Below are 21,251 nucleotides of genomic sequence, written 5' to 3'. Positions count from 1 at the left end.
AGGTTATCTTTTGGGCAGGTGAGATCCAGGACCAGTGGAGAACCGGGTGCGCCAGGCCTCGAAAACCCCTTTCTGACAACAAGGATTTACATGCATGCAAGTCTGCTTACCTTGTTGACAGAAGGCCGGCTGGGGACTTCTCGGTTCCGGTCGGACCACCGTCTCCCTCGATCCCTCCGGGGTTGAGTCACCGGACGACCTCAACTCTGCCCTGCTCGCAAGCGCCAAATTTTGCCGTGGTTCCCCGTGGACGGCAAGAAGAATTCATCAATCAGAATAGAGAGTCTGAGTCTTGATCTTCCAGGCAGCAAGGCTTTATTAGCTAGTACATTTCAATAAAGCCGGGATTCCCAGGCAAATCCAAAAAACCAGTGCTCTCACAGTCCTTTTTATCCACATTTAGCTTCATTCTTATCTTACAGTCAAGGTTTTTTTGTTGCAGACCCCAAGGCCACTTTTCGTTAGCCACCATGGTTTACTAGACCTACGTTATCTGCCTTCTTTCTGATTGGTCACTAATGAATGTGCTATGATATCACTGTGGTTACATCCTGCCTTCTTATCTGAAGTTTATTGTCTAATCAGCCAAGTCTTTTTTCCCGTTGTCTGACTTTCTCACGTTTATTTAAGAAATTACTTTCAGCTTCTATGTTCATTTATGCGAGTATCCATATGTATGCTTAATAAGATATGTGATATATATGAGAACTTCTTAAGTAGTGATTATCTCTTCTATGTTAATTATTATCTCCTACTTGTCCTAATAATTATTCCTTCCAATATATGGTGTCTTAGTGATTATTCCTTACATAAACACAGGGAGAGAGATTTGAACCATCTTCTGTTTTAACAAGTTCCATGTGGCTGAGCTGGGCATTGTGCGCATGCGAACCGGCATCGGAAACCCGTGTTCACCCGTGTGGGGGTAGGGCCTGGGTGGGATTGTGGTCGGTGCAGACTCGATGGGCCGAATGGCCTCCTTCTGCACTGTAGGGTTTCTATGTTTCTGTGTTTCACAATGCCGGTTCTGGGCATGCGCAGTAGATCGTGCCGGCCTGACGCAAGCTCAGTCGGTCGTGCCAGCCGGGCGCATACTTCGTCAGTCGTACCGGCCTAGCGCATGCTCAGTGGGTCGTGCCGGTGTGGCGCATGCTCAATGGGTCGTGCCGGTGTAGCGCATGCTCACTGGTCGTACTGGTGTGGCGCATGTTCAGTAGGTCGTGCCGGCGTGGCGCATGTTCAGTCGCTCGTGCCGGTGGGGCGCATGCTCAGTCAGTCCGGGACCATGGGCAAGAAGGAGCGAGGTGAGGCCGGGGTCTCGGTTTGGGAGCGCGGCCCCGTCACCAACCCCCTCAACCGGGGAGACCCGGCGGTAGCTAGCGGCCGGCGGAGCATCCGCCTGATATAACCCCCCTCCCCCGGGCCGGGCCCGGGCCCCCGGGCTGCAGGGGGACATTCCTGTTCAGAGCGGCCAGGTGGCTGAGCCCCCAGGGCAGAGGGATCTGGGTGTCCGAGTGGATGAATCATCCTGTGCCCTGAGGTATGAAGCTGTTCAGAGAGGCTTCACTCCCTGGGGCTTTCACAGTGGGTTAGAGCTGCTGCCTCACAGCGCCAGGGACCCGGGTTCCATTCCCGGCCTCGGGTCACTGTCTGTGCAGAGTCTGCACGTTCTCCCCGTGTCTGCGTGGGTTTCCTCCGGTTTCCTCCCACAGTCTGAAAGCTGTGCTGGTTAAGGTGCATTGGCCGTGCTGAATTCTCCCTCAGTGTCCCTGAACAGGGGCCAGAGTGTGGGGACTCGGAGACGAAACCTACTTGTGACTAATAAACTTTTTAGAAGAATGAGAGGTGATTATATTGAAACATATAAGATCCTGACACGGTGGATATGGGATCGGCATTTCCTCTTGTGGAACTAGGGGACAAAGTGGCGTCAAGAGCGTAACCAGATCATAGAAACCCTACAGTGCAGAAGGAGGCTATTCAGCCCATCGAGCCTGCACCGACAACAATCCCACCCAGGCCCTATCCCCATAACCCCCCATATTTACCCTGCTAATCCCCCCAACATACCCCCTAACACTAAGGAGCAATTTAGCACGGCCAATCAACCTAACCCACACATGTTTGGAGTGTGGGAGGAAACTGGAGCACCCGGAGGAAACCCACGCAGACACGGGGAGAATGTGCAAACTCCACACAGACAGTGACCCGAGGCCGGAATTGAACTCGGGTCGAAGGCGCTGTGAGGCAGCAGTGCGAACCACTGTGCCATCGTGCCGCCCCAATCAAATCAACCATAATCTTATCAAAAGGTGGAGCAGGCGCAAAGGGCCGAATAGCCTATTGCTGCTCCTAACTCCTATGTTCCTTTGTACCTATTTGAACTGCTTTGGGTTCTTGTCTGTTCTTGGGCAGTTCAGAGAGCAATTCAGAGACACGCAGCTCGCTGTGGTAGTGGAGTCATGTACAAACCAGAAGGGGTAGGATTAACAAGTTTCCTTCCCTAAAGGGCATTAGTGAGTTGGATGTTTCCAATATTGACTTTTTACCTTGAACTGAACTCAAATTCTCAAATTGCCATTGTGTAATTTGAATTTCTATTATTTGTGTTAATAGTCCTGGATTACTGGCCCGGGAATTTACATTCTGTGATTGGTCTACAAGGACACCCAGATCCCTCTGGACTTCATACTTCCTCCATTCAAATAATATTCTGTTTTTCCCGCCGGAATGGACAGCCTCACAGTTTCCTTCGTCATTCTGCATCTTTCAGACCACTCACTTCACCATTTTATATCTCTTTACAGACCCTTTATGTCTCCTTCACCTCTTGATTTCTGGCTTATCTTTGTATGTGCAAACCTGGCTGTGACCCTTTCACCCAAGGCACTTATATAGATTGTAAACAGTATGTGCTTTTTATAAAATGCTTTAATCTCTTCAACGTTTTTCTCCTCAGATAAAAAGAAATTCAAGAAGCGTCGTTATGACGATGATGAAGAGGATGAGGATGAGCTTTCTGTGGATGCAGAGTCTCAGGAAGCCGTTCCGTCTGCCGCTGGCAAACAGGTGGAGCAGTCTGTGGTTAAGGAAGATGAGTACGGAGCCAAGGATTACAGGACGCTGATGAATCTGAAGGAGGATCACTCCTCCAGGCCGCTGTGGGTGGTAGGTTAGCAGCAACTACTTGTATTTGGACTGGCTAAATAACAGGGGGACAGAGAGTTGGGATAAATGGGGCATTTTCTGGGTGGCAAACCTTGTAACTCGTGGAGTGCCGCAAGGATCCATGCTGGGGCCTCAACTATTTGCGATCTGCATTAATGAGTTTTGTCGTGTAGCTAAATTTGCTGACGATACAAAGATAGGTTGGAAAGCAAGTTGTGAGCAGGATACAAAGAGTCTGTAAAGGGATATAAACAGGTTAAGTGAGTAGCAAAAACAAATGGCAGTTGGATTATAATGTGGGAAAATATGAGGTTCGCCTTGGCAGCAAGAAAGATAGAAAAGCAGAATATTATTCAAATTCAGATGCAGAATGATGTGGTACAGAGGGACCTTGTCACTGTAGCTGAATCACAAAAAGTCAGCAGGTATAAGTAATTAGAAAGGCAACTAGAATGTTCTCCTTTATTGCAAGGAGGATGGAGTATAGAAATAGGGAAGTCTTGTTACAACTGTACAGGGCATTGGTGAGTTCACACCTCCAGAACTGTGTGCAGTTTTAGTTTCCTTACTTAAGGAGGAACATGCTTATTTTCCAACCTCATAGAATCCCTACAGTGCAGAAGGAGGCCATTTGGCCCATCGAGTCTGTACGGACCACAATCCCACCCAGGGCCTAGTCCCATAACCCCACGCATTTACCCTGCTAATCTCCCTGACACTATGGGACAATTTAACACGGCCAGTCGCACATCTTTGGAGTGTGGGAGGAAACTGGAGCACACCGGGGAGACCCACGTAGACACGGGGAGAACGTGCAAACTCCACACAGTCACCCAAGGCTGGAATTGAACCTGAGTCCCAGGCGCTGTGAGGCAGCAGTGCTAATCATTGTACCACCGTGCCATACTTGCATTGGAGGCAATTCCAAGAAAGTTTGCTGGGCTGATTCCTGAGATAAAAGGGTTTGTCTTCCGAAAATAGTTTGATTAGATTGAGTCTGTATCTGTTGGAGTTGAGAAGAATGAGAGGTGATCTTATTGAAACGTATCAGATTCTGAGTTGGGGGTGGGGGGGATGTGGTGACAGAGTGGATGCTGGGAGGATATTTCCCCTCATGAAGAACAGTGGAGGCTGAATATATTCAAGGCTGAGTTGCATAGATTTTTGATCAATAGGATTATGGGGAACAGACAGGAAAGTGGAATTGAGGTCATGATGAGGTCAGCTATGGTCTTACTGATGGTGGAGCAGGCTCGAGGGCTGAATGGCCTATTGCTGCTAATTCATGTGTTCATTTATATAGCGTTGATTTTAGCACATGATGACTGGATGTGTACCTGTGTTATGTATTTAAAGTAGTTGTATCTCTGCTGGTAGGATGTGACATGACCTGTAGTGACGCAAGTAGAGGGGTTTGTGGTCTTATGGGCCTCTTCCACCTGTAGCGGGCTCCCTCTTTTTAACTCCACTCGTGGGCTTATCTCAGGTTTGGTTCTCCGTTACTCAAACCCCACCAATGCCCGAGTGATTCTCTCTCTCGCCGATGGAACAATGGCCACCTTGCGTCTACTTCACTAGAGTAGCGCTCCCAAGAGAGAGAAAAGGAAACTGCTGCCTATCCACTACCTGGCAGCCTTTCCTGAGTGGGCGGGTTCAAATCGCCCAGAGTACCCTCGGTTCTAGACTCCGGAATTATGGTGCGGGATATTAAAATGTGACCTGACCAGAGATCGCTGATGAGAAAATGAAAGAGCAAGATGGGCTCCAATCGAGTTCAAATCATATATCTTTTATTAAACACCAAAATTAAACCTCATCAACACCAGAAAACAACATATAGGTATCTTATACTCTATAACTATGAGAACCAAAACTAAACGGGCACAACGTCAATTCTAACTTTAAACAGTGTTAGCAATATCTTATACTATGAAAAGGTTCATGCACCCACCATTCCCACAAAAGCCTCCACTGCTATGTTACCCTCCGGAACTTCACGAATTACTAGGAAATACTCAGTTGAGCCGACCTTGACCTTCTGGGCTGGCTGTGTGCTGGAAAACTGCTGTCTGCAACGCGGTTCAGGAGGGTGAGAGAGTCGCCATGCGGGTCCGAAGAGAAAAGAGCAAGAATGGCTGCAAAACCACACTCTTTAAAGTTCAGATTTCAAAAGTCCCGTGAGCTCTGCTCCCATCGGCAATTGCAAGAACAATGGTCCCAGATCGCTCTCAGCTCCAGTGATAGCACAGCCTATTGAAATCACAAATGGCTGAGACTGCCTTGTATGAATGGCCATGATGTGGAGATGCCGGCGTTGGACTGGGGTAAACACAGTAAGAAGTTTAACAACACCAGGTTAAAGTCCAACAGGTTTATTTGGTAGCAAAAGCCACACAAGCTTTCGAGGCTCTGAGCCCCTTCTTCAGGTGAGTGGGAATTCTGTTCACAAACAGAACTTATAAGACACAGACTCAATTTACATGAATAATGGTTGGAATGCGAATACTTACAACTAATCCAGTCTTTAAGAAACAAAACAATGGGAGTGGAGAGAGCATCAAGACAGCGCAGAGTCGCGGAGCAGAAACTGATAGCCAGGTTCCGCACACACAAGGACGGCCTCAACCGGGATATTGGGTTTATGTCACACTATTTCACATAAATATTTCTGCTTTTTTCCTCCTGAGTCTTTATCATGCGATCCTAGAATCAGAATTTATGTCACACTATTTGTAACTCCCACAGTTGCGTGGACCTGCAGAGTTTCACTGGCTGTCTTGTCTGGAGACAATACACATCTTTTTAGCCTGTCTTGATGCTCTCTCCACTCCCATTGTTTTGTTTCTTAAAGACTGGATTAGTTGTAAGTATTCGCATTCCAACCATTATTCATGTAAATTGAGTCTGTGTCTTATAAGTTCTGTTTGTGAACAGAATTCCCACTCACCTGAAGAAGGGGCTCAGAGCCTCGAAAGCTTGTGTGGCTTTTGCTACCAAATAAACCTGTTGGACTTTAACCTGGTGTTGTTAAACTTCTTATTGTATGAATGGCCCATCGATGTTCCTAATCACTTTACAGATTGCTTTCCCATCATGGAGATGGGTTTCTCCTTACTGCTGGATAGCCCCATTATCATATCTATTGTATCTTATCCAGGTACATTGTGGCTGGTATTGATCTTCCAATCTCGATGCAAGTCTGGTCTGGTGATGTCATCTGCTCCCTTTGTGGTTCAGTTAATCTAAGCAGCAGCCCGTCTGGGCTGTGACTGTGAATTCGACTGGAGGCAGGCAGGGCTGAGCCTGCTGGGAGAAAACAGCCAGTTTCTGCCGCCAAACGTGGCCACTTCTATCATTTAAATGGTCAATGTGCGTTTTACAGTCCTTATCTGTGTTGGTGTTGCCCAAAAAACTTACATACCTTGGATGAGCAACATTCCCGAAATGAACGCAAATTATTGCGGATGCTGGAAATCAAAAGAGAAAATGCTGGAAAATCTCAACAGGTCCGCTTTGACAAAGGATCATCGGACTTGGAATGTTTCAGCTCTTTTCTCTCCTCAGACCTGCTGAGATTTTCCAGCAGTTTCTCTTTTGATTCTCGGAATGAAACCTGAATTGTGTTTGACTTTAACCCGAGTGTGGCATCTCGTTACTTTTCCTTTCTGCTGAAATTCCAGTCGATGTTTAACAAAGGAAATTGGCAACGAGAATGGGATATGATCGGATTCGGAAAAAAAATCCACAAGCTGGACACTCAGCGGGGGAATGCTGGAGGAGGCAAAACAGACCATATTGCCAAAGCCTGCTGGACATGGCAAAGTTCCCCTACACCAAAGACTTGTAAGAAACAGAACACACTAAAGTCTGCAAGAAAAATCTATAAGATGGCAGGCGAAGATGAAGACTCCTTGGAAGATAATGTACCAAGACAAGTTAGGAGCTGAAACTCGGCATCTGACAGGACAGGGCGATTCACAATGTTTATGGGTATTCCCAAAACTCAATGGTTAACTAGTCAAAGTAGAATTTGATACTGGGGCTGCAGCATCATTGATATCTGAGACCATCTATAATCAGAAGCTAAAGCATCTGCTGTCGAAACCATCAAATCTTATTCCAGAAGAGGTTGTATCACTAAAAGGATACAACATCAAAAAGGCACAGATTGCTGGGTGAGAACAGAATCTACAAACAGAGCATTTACTCGGGGAGAATGAGTAATTCCCATTTGTTTGCCGACATCAGACTGACGAGATACAAAGTGAAATCACGGAAACTTCACAAGAATTACTTGCATCAGAAATGCAAAGCAGTGATACCTCTGAACAGAGACTAACCACAGAGGCAAATTCAGATCGTGTTTCTGAAGGATCTTCAACACCCGTTGAAACTGACAATGCAATAGTTTCACAGGAAGAATTACCAACCAAAGAAAAACCACACCTCACGTGACAATTCTGCCAGGAGCTATACTACTGTAAATACATAACATCCAAAGAACAAAGAAAATTACAGCACAGGAACAGGCCCTTCGGCCCTCCAAGCCTGCACCGACCACGCTGCCCATCTGAACTAAAACCCCCTACCCTTCCGGGGACCATATCCCTCTATTCCCATCCTATTCATGTATTTGTCAAGACGCCCCTTAAATGTTGCTACCGTATCCGCTTCCACTACCTCCCCCAGCTGGGAGTTCCAGGCACCCACCACCCTCTGTGTAAAACAAAATCTGCCTCGTACATCTCCTTTAAACCTTGCCCCTCGCACCTTAAACCTGTGCCCCCTAGTAATTGACTCTGCCACCCTGGAAAAAAGCTTCTGACTATCCACTCTGTCCATGCCTCTCATAATCTTAGAGACTTCTATCAGGTCACCCTTCAACCTCTGTCATTCCAGTGAGAACAAACCAAGTTTCTCCAACCTCTCCTCACAGCTAATGCCCTCCATACCAGGCAACATTCTGGTAAATTTTTTCTGTACCCTCTCCAAAGCCTCCACATCCTTCTGGTAGTGTGGCGACCAGAATTGAACACTATATTCCAAGTGCGGCCTAACTAAGGTTCTATAAGGCTGCAACATGACTTGCCAATTTTTAAACTCAATGCCCCGGCCGATGAAGGCAAGCATGCCGTATGCCTTCTTGACTACCTTCTCCACCTGCATTGCCACTTTCAATGACCTGTGTACCTGTACACCCAGATCCCTCTGCCTATCAATACTCCGAAGGGTTCTGCCATTTACTGTATATTTCCTATCTGTATTAGACTTTCCAAAATGCATTACCTCACATTCCTCCCCCTTTACTTTTTTACTACCAAACAACAACTTTCCTTAACTTTTGTTAACGACCCCAACCAAACAAAAAGCGGACACTTCAAACTTTATCGGAGAGACAGCGCTCCCTCAGTACTGACCCTCTGACAATGCAGCACTCCCTCAGTACTGACCCTCTGACAGTGCAGCACTCCCTCAGTACTGACCCTCTGACAGTGCAGCACTCCCTCAGTACTGACCCTCTGACAGTGCGGCACTCTCCCAGTACTGACCCTCTGACAGTGCAGCACTCCCTCAGTACTGACCCTCTGACCGTGCGGCACTCCCTCAGTACTGACCTTCTGACAGTGCAGCATTCCCTCAGTACTGACCCTCTGACAGTGCAGCACTCCCTCAGTACTGACCTTCTGACAGTGCAGCACTCCCTCAGTACTGATCCTCTGACAGTGCGGCACTCCCTCAGTACTGACCCTTTGACAGTGCGGCACTCCCTCAGTACTGACCCTATGACAGTGCGGCACTCCCTCAGTACTGACCCTCTGACAGTGCGGCACTCCCTCAGTACTGACCCTCTGACAGTGCGGCACTCCTTCAGAACTGACTCTCTGACAGTGCAGCACTCCCTCAGTACTGACCCTCTGACAGTGCAGCACTCCCTCAGTACTGACCCTCTGACAGTGCGGCACTCCCTCAATACTGACCCTCTGACAGTGCAGCACTCCCTCAATACTGACTCTCTGACAGTGCGGCACTCCCTCAGTACTGATCCTCTGACAGTGCGGCACTCCCTCAGTACTGATCCTCTGACAGTGCGGCACTCCCTCAGTACTGACCCTATGACAGTGCGGCACTCCCTCAGTACTGACCCTCTGACAGTGCGGCACTCCTTCAGAACTGACTCTCTGACAGTGCAGCACTCCCTCAGTCCTGACCCTCTGACAGTGCGGCACTCCCTCAGTACTGACCCTCTGACAGTGCGGCACTCCCTCAGTACTGACCCTCTGACAGTGCGGCACTCTCTCAGTACTGACCCTCTGACAGTGCAGCACTCCCTCAGTACTGACCCTCTGAGAGTGCAGCACTCCCTCAGTACTGACCCTCTGACAGTGCGGCACTCCCTCAATACTGACCCTCTGACAGTGCAGCACTCCCTCAATACTGACCCTCTGACAGTGCGGCACTCCCTCAGTACTGATCCTCTGACAGTGCGGCACTCTCTCAGTACTGACCCTCTGACAGTGCGGCACTACCTCAGTACTGGTCCTCTGACAGTGCGGCACTCTCTCAGTACTGACCCTCTGACAGTGCGGCACTCCCTCAGTACTGACCCTCTGACAGTGCAGCACTCCCTCAGTACTGACCCTCTGGCAGTGCGGCACTCCCTCAATACTGACTCTCTGACAGTGCGGCACTCCCTCAGTACTGACCCTCTGACAGTGCAGCACTCCCTCAATACTGACTCTCTGACAGTGCGGCACTCCCTCAGTACTGACCCTCTGACAGTGCGGCACTCCCTCCGTACTGACCTGACAGTGCAGCACTCCCTCAGTACTGACCCTCTGGCAGTGCAGCACTCCCTCAGTACTGACCCTCTGACAGTGCAGCACTCCCTCAATACTGACCCTCTGACAGTGTGGCACTCCCTCAGTACTGCTCCTCTGACAGTGCAGCACTCCCTCAGTACTGACCCTCTGACAGTGCAGCACTCCCTCAGTACTGACCCTCTGACAGTGCAGCACTCCCTCAGTACTGACCTTCTGACAGTGCGGCACTCCTTCAGAACTGACTCTCTGACAGTGCAGCACTCCCTCAGTACTGACCCTCTGACAGTGCAGCACTCCCTCAGTACTGACCTTCTGACAGTGCGGCACTCCTTCAGAACTGACTCTCTGACAGTGCAGCACTCCCTCAGTACTGACCTTCTGACAGTGCGGCACTCCTTCAGAACTGACTCTCTGACAGTGCAGCACTCCCTCAGTACTGACCCTCTGACAGTGCGGCACTCTCTCAGTACTGACCCTCTGACAGTGCAGCACTCCCTCAGTACTGACCCTCTGACAGTGCAGCACTCCCTCAGTACTGACCCTCTGACAGTGCAGCACTCCCTCAATACTGACTCTCTGACAGTGCGGCACTCCCTCAGTACTGACCCTCTGACAGTGCAGCACTCCCTCAATACTGACCCTCTGACAGTGCGGCACTCCCTCAGTACTGACCCTATGACAGTGCAGCACTCCCTCAGTACTGACCCTCTGACAGTGCAGCACTCCCTCAGTACTGACCCTCTGACAGTGCGGCACTCCCTCAGTACTGACCCTCTGACAGTGCAGCACTCCCTCAGTACTGACCCTCTGACAGCGCAGCACTCCCTCAGTACTGACCCTCTGACAGTGCAGCACTCCCTCAGTACTGACCCTCTAACAGTGCGGCACTCCCTCAGTACTGACGCTCTGACAGTGCGGCACTCCCTCAGTACTGACCCTCTAACAGTGCGGCACTCCCTCAGCACTGCGCTGACTGACAGCTTGGAGTGTGTGCGCAAAATTGGACTTGAACCCACAAAATGTACTAACCATTGAGTCAAGGCTGAGACCTGCGGCCCACCTCCCCACCCTGATTTTCACCCATCCTCCCAGTGTCCGAGCTTGGGTCCAGTCTTTACGTTCCCCTTTATCCCTCCAGAATGTCAGTGATCTGAGCTTGTCCCAGAACCGAGATGTGGCCTGTCCTGAACGGTCAATATTTCCTCAGTTGTTTCAGTGTCATTTGTGGGTCTTTGTGTCGCTAATTCTTCTCTCGAGCATCAAATCTGTGTGTATCAAATTTCTAACGATGAGGAACTTGAGTTAATGTGGAGAGGGTGGAGAGGCTGGGGTAGATCTCCTTATGGCAGAGAGTGAGGAGGAGGTTTCAGTGAGGCTCTCCCAATCCCAATGGGTTTTGATGGAGTAAACAAGGAGGGAAGTCTTTTCCAGTGGCGGGAGTGTCGGGGATAACCAGGGGGACACGGATTGAAGACAATCGGTCAAGGACAGGAGGAGAGATGAGGAACATATTTACGCGGCGAGTTGTTGTGATCTGGAGGGCGCTGCCTGACAGGCAGGTGGAAGCAGATTCAATTTCAAATAGCAATTGGATAAATACTTGAAGGGAAAGTTTAGCTCTGGGGAACGAGCTGGGTTGTGGGGCGGAAGATTGGAGTGGGACTAATTGGATAGCTCCTTCAAAGAGCCAGCAGAGACGCGATGGGCCAAATAGCCTCTTCCTGTGCTTCACTCGCCACAGCTTCAGTCAGTTAGACATTTATTGGCTGTTTTTAATTGTTGGGTTTTTATTTCATGTCTGCAGGCTCCTGATGGACACATTTTCCTTGAAGCCTTTTCCCCGGTTTATAAGTACGCACAGGACTTCCTGGTGGCTGTCGCTGAGCCTGTCTGCAGGCCCACACACACGCACGAGTATAAACTGACCGCGTACTCGCTGTACGCAGCTGTCAGCGTTGGCCTGCAAACTAGCGACATTATCGAGTATCTGCAGAAACTCAGCAAGACTTCAATTCCTGATGGGATTGTACAGTTCATCAAGGTGACTGTCTTTTAATACTCGTTATCGGGTTGTCCACAACACCAGCTAGGCCCGGCACTCACCACTCACTGAGTTGCTCTGAGGGCGTTGAGCCCAGTGTGAATCAGCAGGCAGGTGTGGGCGAGACGGGATAAAGACTGGGAGAAATACATGGAGCATTATGGGTATTTAGGACGGTTTCATAGGAGCAGGGTAGGCCATTCAGCCCTCGAGCCTGCCCTGCCTCTAGATCATGGGCGATGGTCTATCTCATTGACATTTTCCCCGACTATCTCTGCGACGTTTAAAGTTAAAGTTTATTTATTAGTCACAAGTAAGGCTTACATTAACACTGCAATGAAGTTACTGTGAAACTCTCCTAGTCGCCACACTCCGGCACCTGTTCGGGTCAATGCACCCCTAACCAGCACGTCTTTCGGACTGTGGAAGGAAACCAGAGCACCCGGAGGAAACCCATGCAGACACGGGGAGAACGTGCAAACTCCACACAGACAGTGACCCAAGCCGGGAATCGAACCCGGGTCCCTGGTGTTAGAATGTAACCAGTGACAACTTTGTATTGAATGTAATGTGACCGATGGGAACAAGATTAAGGGTCAGCTGACTCAGTAAACCATGGAACCAATTACAGAGTGATGTGATAGTCAGCTGACCAGCTGATTCACTATAAATAAGAAACTATGTAGAATGGTGGGGAGCTTGGAGTGGCCCAGGGTGAGGCCCCAAGTTTGGAGTAATGATGTTTCTTTATTAAACCCTTCCTTTGATTGGAGTAAGTTTTATTGTATTTTCATTCGCTGCATTTTGAAGAGTTCCTTCTGAAGAAACAGCTGGCGCTGTGAGGCAGCAACGTTAACCACTGTGCCGCCCAGGTGGTGGGGTTTGAACTCTCATCTCTGGATTGACAGCCAAGCACTGGATTCACGCGGCTGCGTTATCCTCCCCTTACGGCAGTGTAAACTCTACACATGTGGGAGCTAACACTGGGAACCCTGTAACAATCAGATCCTCAGTCTGGGATTTGTTTCCACCTTATGTTTATATATTCTCTTTAGCAGAGACAAACAGCCCAAAGGCAGGGGCAATTCCCCGGGAACCATCAGCAAACAAGATTGGACAGCAAACTACAGAAACTATCAGGGCAGGTGACCAAAGCCTTGGTCAAAGAGGTCGTGAATAGTGAGAGGTTTAGGGAGAGGATTCCAGGGAGCTGGAGTTACAGCCACTGATGTGGAGTCATCAGAAGCAGATAGTGTATCCGAGGGCCCCTCACTGTGTGTGTGTTCCATGTATGACGGGTACCCAGTGGACGATAGATACTTCGACAGGGAGGGAGTTGTGCAGGAGGCCCTCTCACTGTCTCCGGATCATGTTAGTTTCACCTCCTGGGAGATGGGGAATATAATAAAACTGATGAGCTGAGTGTTAATGCTGTCTTTCTTCCCACAGCTCTGCACTGTTAGTTATGGAAAGGTGAAATTGGTCCTTAAACACAACAGGTAAGGAAACTGATATCTGCATATCATGTCTACAGGGTCAGCGCTGAGGGAGTGCTGCACTGTCAGAGGGTCAGTATTGAGGGAGTGCTGCACTGTCAGAGGGTCAGTACTGAGGGAGTGCCGCACTGTCAGAGGGTCAGTACTGAGGGAGTGCCGCACTGTCAGAGGGTCAGTACTGAGGGAGTGCCGCACTGTCAGAGGGTCAGTACTGAGGGAGTGCCGCACTGTCAGAGGGTCAGTACTGAGGGAGTGCCGCACTGTCAGAGGGTCAGTACTGAGGGAGTGCCGCACTGTCAGAGGGTCAGTACTGAGGGAGTGCCGCACTGTCAGAGGGTCAGTACTGAGGGAGTGCCGCACTGTCAGAGGGTCAGTACTGAGGGAGTGCCGCACTGTCAGAGGGTCAGTGCTGAGGGAGTGCCGCACTGTCAGAGGGTCAGTGCTGAGGGAGTGCCGCACTGTCAGAGGGTCAGTACTGAGGGAGTGCCGCACTGTCAGGGTCAGTACTGAGGGAGTGCCGCACTGTCAGAGGGTCAGTGCTGAGGGAGTGCCGCGCTGTCAGAGGGTCAGTACTGAGGGAGTGCCGCACTGTCAGAGGGTCAGTGTTGAGGGAGTGCTGCACTGTCAGTGGGTCAGTACTGAGGGAGCGCCGCACTGTCAGAGGGTCAGTACTGAGGGAGTGCTGCACTGTCAGAGGGTCAGTACTGAGGGAGTGCCGCACTGTCAGAGGGTCAGTGTTGAGGGAGTGCTGCACTGTCAGTGGGTCAGTACTGAGGGAACACTGATGCTGTATGCAATAATCCAGTTTGAGGATGTTGGCAGCAGGAGATTGGCTTTTACTCTTTGTCTTGGACAGTCTGTGGGTTGAGTGCGAATCTCTTTTGCGGACAGGTACTTTGTGGAGAGCACGCACCCCGATGTGATCCAGAAGCTGCTGCAGGACAAGATCATAAAGGACTGTCGGCTGAGAACAGCAGAAGGTGACGAAACTGAACTCATCATGGGAACCGTGTCCAGTAAATCTGCCATGTTGGTGAGTCATCGTGGACGGATTCCAGATTCTTCATCACTTCATCTAAACACAGAAACAGGAACCAATCACATGGCCCAATCAATCCAGCAGCAAACCTGCTCAGTGCATCTCGCAAACCCACCCAGACCTGGTTAGAGTAAAGCTCCCTCTACACTGCCCCGCCACAAAAGGGCGGCATGGTAGCACAGTGGTTAGCACTGCTGCTTCACAGCTCCAGGGACCTGGGTTCGATTCCCGGCTTGGGTCACTGTCTGTGTGGAGTTTGCACATTCTCCTCGTGTCTGCGTGGGTTTCCTCCGGGTGCTCCGGTTTCCTCCCACAGTCCAACGATGTGCGGGTTAGGTTGATTGGCCAGGTTAAAAATTGCCCCTTAGAGTCCTGAGATGCGTAGGTTAGAGGGATTAGTGGGTAAAATATGTAGGGATATGGGGGTAAGGCCTGGGTGGGATTGTGGTCGGTGCAGACTCGATGGGCCGAATGGCCTCTTTCTGTACTGTAGGGATTCTATGACTTCCAGGACAGGTACAGCACGGGGTTAGATACAGAGTAAAGCTCCCTCTACACTGTCCCCATCAAACACTCCCAGGACAGGTACAGCACGGGGTGAGATACAGAGTAAAGCTCCCTCTACACTGTCCCCATCAAACACTCCCAGGACAGGTACAGCACGGGGTTAGATACAGAGTAAAGCTCCCTCTACACTGTCTCCATCAAACACTCCCAGGACAGGTACAGCACGGGGTTAGATACAGAGTAAAGCTCCCTCTACACTGTCCCCATCAAACACTCCCAGGACAGGTACAGCACGGGGTTAGATACAGAGTAAAGCTCCCTCTACACTGTCCCCATCAAACACTCCCAGGACAGGGACAGCACGGGGTTAGATACAGAGTAAAGCTCTCTCTGCACTGTCCCCATCAAACACTCCCAGGACAGGTACAGCACAGGGTTAGATACAGAGTAAAGCTCCCTTACACTGTCCCCATCAAACACTCCCAGGACAGGTACAGCACGGGGTTAGATACAGAGTAAAGCTCCCTCTACACTCTCCCCATCAAACACTCCCAGGACAGGTACAGCACGGGGTTAGATACAGAGTAAAGCTCCCTCTACACTGTCCCCATCAAACACTCCCAGGACAGGTACAGCACGGGGTTAGATACAGAGTAAAGCTCCCTCTACACTGTCCCCATCAAACACTCCCAGGACAGGGACAGCACGGGGTTAGATACAGAGTAAAGCTCCCTCTACACTGTCCCCATCAAACACTCCCAGGACAGGTACAGCACGGGGTTAGATACAGAGTAAAGCTCCCTCTACCCCAGAATAGTTGCTGATCTTCAAGTCAGGAGTGCTGCCTGGTGGTGTTGGGGAGGGGGGGGGTGGGTCGGGGAGAGGGGTCGGTGGGAGGGGGGGGTGGGTCGGTGGGGGGGGGGAGGGGGGGGTGGGTCGGGGAGAGGGGTCGGTGGGGGAGGGGGGGAGGTCGGGGAGAGGGGTTGGTGGGGGGGGGGGTGGGTCGGGGAGAGGGGTCGGTGGGGGGGGAGAGGGGGGGGGGGGTCGGGGAGAGGGGTCGGGGGGGGGGAGAGGGGTGGCGGGGGGGGGTGTTGAATATCACATTAACTGGAGTGTGCCCTATTGGAGGTTGAGTTGGCAGCTGTCGGTGTTTCTGTGGGTTCTGCGGACAGTTTGGGATTTGGTCACAGCACCGTCAGAATCAATGTTCCTCGTTGCAGATGGCTAAGCCCGTGCAGAACAACGGAGCCGCTTCGACATCACAGAGTGTGGAGCCCACTCCCACCCCCAGTAAAGCAGACGTTCCAGCCGACCTGTTTGATTTTTACGAGCAGATGGACAAGGAGGAGGAGGAGGAGGAGGAGCAGCAAACCGTGTCCTTCGAAGTCAGACAGGTGACGCATAATCTGCAACTTCTTTCAGTGAATCAATCCAATTGGGACTGAGGAGAGCCTTCCTTACACAGGGAGGGAAGAGTGTGTGCAGCTTGCTGCCCTGTCACAGAGGAACAGTATCAGTGCTGTCCAGGAGAAGCTTGATCAACACAAGGAACAAAGGAGTGGAAGCTTATACTGGGATGGAGTAAATTATTTGATTTAATTTATTGTTGTCACATGTATTAATATACAGTGAAAAGTATTGTTTCTTGTGCACTATATAGACAAAGCATACCGTTCATAGTGAAGGAAAATCTCCCTGTGTCTGCGTGGGTTTCCTCCGGGTGCTCCGGTTTCCTCCCACAGTCCAAAGATGTGCGGGCTAGGTTGATTCGCCATTCTAAATTGCTCCTTAGTGTCCCGGGATGCATAGGTTAGAGGGATTAGTGGGTAAATATGTAGGGATATGGGGGTAGGGCCTGGGTGGGATTGTGGTCGGTGCAGACTCGATGGGCCGAATGGCCTCTTTCTGCACTGGAGAATTCTATGAAACGAGAGGGTGCAGAATGTAGTGTTACAGTCATAGCTAGGGTGTAGAGAAAGATCAACTTAATGCAAGGTATGTCCATTCAAAAGTCTGACAGCAGCAGGGAAGAAGCTGTTCTTGAATCGGTTGGTACGTGACCTCAGACTTTTGTATCTTTTTCTCGCAGGAAGAAGGTGGAACAGAGAATGTCCGGGGTGTGTGGGGTCCTTAATTATGCCGGCTGCTTTTCCCAAGGCAGCGGGAAGTGTAGACAGAGTTGATGGATGGGAGGCTGGTTTATGTGATGGACTGGGCTACATTCACGACCTTTTGTAGTTCCTTGCGGTCTTGGACAGAGCAGGAGCCAGACCAAGCTGTGATACAACCAGAAAGAATGCTTTCTATGGTGCATCTGTAAAAGTTGGTGAGAGTTGTAGCGGACGTGCCAAATTTCCTTAGTCTTCTGACAAAGTAGAGGCGTTGGAAGCTTGTATAGGGAATAAACTCCAGAACAGACTGGTTGGGCTGAATGGTCTCTTTCTATACTATAATATTCTATGTAACTGATAACTAATGAAGTGCAGAGACAGGCAGTCAGGCTATATTTGTGCTGAGTTGCTGCTCTGTAACAGTGCGGCACTTGGGCTGATGCAGTGGTTACGACAAGAGAGACTTTCAGTGTCTGGATTTGACACTTCCTGCCTGCGATCACCAGGATAGATTCCTGTGTCGTATTTATCAAACTCCCCGTCTATCTGAAAGTGTCAGTCTGCAGTGACATCCTCCCGTTTCTCCGTCCACCTGCAGACTGTAGATCGGAAACGTGTGGGAAAAGCTGCAGTTTCTGTGTATCTGGAGGAATCCGTTTCTAAACTCTGATTCCCGCAGGAAATGATTGAGGAGCTGCAGAAACGCTGCATTCACCTCGAGTACCCACTGCTGGCAGAGTACGATTTCCGGAATGATACCGTCAACCCGGACGTTAACATCGACCTGAAGCCCACAGCCGTCCTCCGACCCTATCAGGAAAAGAGCCTGCGGAAGATGTTTGGGAATGGCCGTGCCAGATCCGGAGTTATTGTGCTTCCCTGCGGTAAATATTTTACTCTGCTCAGACTCCCACATCCTGCTTGTCTCAGACTGGGAAGATTACATCCGTGTGTTTTACCCAGCAGCCCTGCTCCAGAATCCGGGAAGCCTGGTTTTCCCCGCGATGGATCTGTGGGATTTCATCTTTTCAGAATATAAATTCATTCACCTCCCAAACATAGATTAGAACTGACACACACAGCTTCAATAAAATAACCCGAAAGACAGCACTTGCAACAGTGCGGCACTCCCTCAGCACTGACCCTCTGACAGTGCGGCACTCCCTCAGCACTGACCCTCTGACAGTGCGGCACTCCCTCAGCACTGACCCTCTGACAGTGCAGCACTCCCTCAGTACTGACCCTCTGACAGTGCGGCACTCCCTCAGTACTGACCCTCTGACAGTGCGGCACTCCCTCAGTACTGACCCTCTGACAGTGCGGCACTCCCCCAGTACTGACCCTCTGACAGTGCGGCACTCCCTCAGTACTGACCCTCTGACAGTGCGCCACTCCCTCAGTACTGACCCTCTGACAGTGCGCCACTCCCTCAGTACTGACCCTCTGACAGTGCGGCACTCCCTCAGTACTGACCCTCTGACAGTGCGGCACTCCCTCAGCACTGACCCTCTGACAGTGTGGCACTCCCTCAGCACTGACCCTCTGACAGTGCGGCACTCCCTCAGTACTGACCCTCTGACAGTGCGGCACTCCCTCAGTACTGACCCTCTGACAGTGCGGCACTCCCTCAGTAACCGCATTGTGGTCAGACTGGATTATCCCCCGAAGCCCTAGCAATGAGCACCGTTAGTGAGGAGACGTTTCTTCACCCAAAGAGTGGCGAGTCTGTGGAATTCATTACCACAGGAAGTAGTTGATGGCAAAACATTGAATGTATTCAAGAGGCGGCTGGATATAGCACTTGGGGCGAATGGGATCAACGGTTATGGGGAGAAAGCAGGATTAGGCTACTGAGTTGGATGATCAGCCATGATGGTGATGAATGGGGGAGCAGGCTCGAAGGGCCGAATGGCCTCCTCCTGCTCCTATCTTCTATGTTTCTATGTTAAGGTGTTTTGCCTGGGGTCCTGGCCAGTGTTTAACCCTCAACTGACATCACCTCAAGTAGATTGCATTTGTGTGTCAGGTGCTGTGTGTGAGGCTGAAGTGAAGCATCGATCCCTGGGTGGGATGTTTGGACTGATTTGACCCTTTCCTGTGTCGAGGACACTTGCTGAGTATTTCGTTGTCTGTAAGGGGCTCTGAGCTGTCGCACAGTGACGGACGGTGCTGCATAAAGCTGCTGTTTCTCTTTTTGATCTTTATTAACCATTCCATTGGATGTAAAGATGTGGCTGGTACCCCTTGTCCTCCCCAGGTGCCGGGAAGTCCCTGGTGGGTGTAACGGCAGCTTGCACAGTGCGGAAGCGATGCCTGGTCCTCTGTACCTCGGCCGTGTCTGTGGAGCAGTGGAAGTCACAGTTCAAAATGTGGTCGACCATTGATGACAGTCAGATCTGCCGCTTCACCTCAGACGCCAAGGACAAGCCGATTGGCTGCTCGATCGCCATTAGCACGTATTCAATGTTGGGGCACACGACGAAGCGATCGTGGGAGGCGGAGCGGGTGATGGAGTGGATGAAGAGTCAGGAGTGGGGCTTGATGCTGCTCGATGAGGTGCACACTATTCCAGGTACCGAGTGCAGCCCGGCACAGGTGTGTGTGTGTGTGTGTGTGTGTGTGTGTGTGTGTGTGTGTGAGTGTGTGCGCTCAGTCAGAATTACACAGTAACCCAGATCATCAGGTTTCAAACCTTTCAGTATAGAGGGAGCTTTACTCTGTATCTAACCCCGTGCTGTACCTGTCCTGGGAGTGTTTGATGGGGACAGTGTAGAGGGAGCTTTACTCTGTATCTAACCCCGTGCTGTACCTGTCCTGGGAGTGTTTGATGGGGACAGTGTAGAGGGAGCTGCACTCTGTATCTAACCCCGTGCTGTACCTGTCCTGGGAGTGTTTGATGGGGACAGTGTAGCGGGAGCTTTACTCTGTATCTAACCCCGTGCTGTACCTGTCCTGGGAGTGTTTGATGCGGACAGTATAGAGGGAGCTTTACTCTGTATCTAACCCCGTGCTGTACCTGTCCTGGGAGTGTTTGATGGGGACAGTGTAGAGGGAGCTTCACTCTGTATCTAACACCGTGCTGTACCTGTCCTGGGAGTGTTTGATGGGGGACAGTGTAGAGGGAGCTTTACTCTGTATCTAACCCCGTGCTGTACCTGTCCTGGGAGTGTTTGATGGGGGACAGTGTAGAGGGAGCTTTACTCTGTATCTAACCCCGTGCTGTACCTGTCCTGGGAGTGTTTGATGGGGACAGTGTAGAGGGAGCTTTACTCTGTATTTAACCCCGTGCTGTACCTGTCCTGGGGAGTGTTTGATGGGGACAGTGTAGAGGGAGTTTTACTCTGTATCTAACCCCGTGCTGTACCTGTCCTGGGGGTGTTTGATGGGGGGCAGTGTAGAGGGAGCTTTACTCTGTATCTAACCCCGTGCTGTACCTGTCCTGGGGAGTGTTTGATGGGGACAGTGTAGAGGGAGCTTTACTCTGTATCTAACCCCGTGCTGTACCTGTCCTGGGGGTGTTTGATGGGGGGCAGTGTAGAGGGAGCTTTACTCTGTATCTAACCCCGTGCTGTACCTGTCCTGGGGAGTGTTTGATGGGGACAGTGTAGAGGGAGCTTTACTCTGTATCTAACCCCGTGCTGTACCTGTCCTGGGAGTGTTTGATGGGGACAGTGTAGAGGGAGCTTTACTCTGTATCTAACCCCATGCTGTACCTGTCCTGGGAGTGTTTGATGGGGACAGTATAGAGGGAGCTTTACTCTGTATCTAACCCCGTGCTGTACCTGTCCTGGGAGTGTTTGATGGGGACGGTGTAGAGGGAGCTTTACTCTGTATCTAACCCCGTGCTGTACCTGTCCTGGGAGTGTTTGATGGGGGACAGTGTAGAGGGAGCTTTACTCTGTATCTAACCCCGTGCTGTACCTATCCTGGGAGTGTTTGATGGGGGACAGTGTAGAGGGAGCTTTACTCTGTATCTAACCTCGTGCTGTACCTGTCCTGGGAGTGTTTGATGGGGACAGTGTAGAGGGAGCTTTACTCTGTATCTAACCCCGTGCTGTACCTGTCCTG

General features: G+C 50.6%; 1 protein-coding gene across 1 annotated transcript in view; it reads left to right on the top strand.

The window, feature by feature from the left end:
• The first annotated feature begins 1,264 nt into the window (after positions 1–1,264).
• Positions 1,265–21,251, top strand: part of ercc3 (excision repair cross-complementation group 3) — a 35,080-nt gene continuing 15,093 nt past the window's right edge. The window contains exons 1-8 of the mRNA XM_078227809.1: positions 1,265–1,304; positions 2,960–3,168; positions 11,794–12,030; positions 13,480–13,529; positions 14,418–14,559; positions 16,293–16,466; positions 17,863–18,067; positions 19,441–19,755. Coding sequence (XP_078083935.1) covers positions 1,265–1,304; positions 2,960–3,168; positions 11,794–12,030; positions 13,480–13,529; positions 14,418–14,559; positions 16,293–16,466; positions 17,863–18,067; positions 19,441–19,755 — 1,372 coding nt within the window. The remainder of the gene's footprint in view (positions 1,305–2,959; positions 3,169–11,793; positions 12,031–13,479; positions 13,530–14,417; positions 14,560–16,292; positions 16,467–17,862; positions 18,068–19,440; positions 19,756–21,251) is intronic.

This window comes from Mustelus asterias, chromosome 14 (assembly GCF_964213995.1).
Source record: "Mustelus asterias chromosome 14, sMusAst1.hap1.1, whole genome shotgun sequence".
NCBI classification, from domain to species: Eukaryota; Metazoa; Chordata; class Chondrichthyes; order Carcharhiniformes; family Triakidae; genus Mustelus; species Mustelus asterias.
Note: the sequence above shows the minus strand (reverse complement) of the source record. Positions and strands in the feature narration are given on the sequence as shown.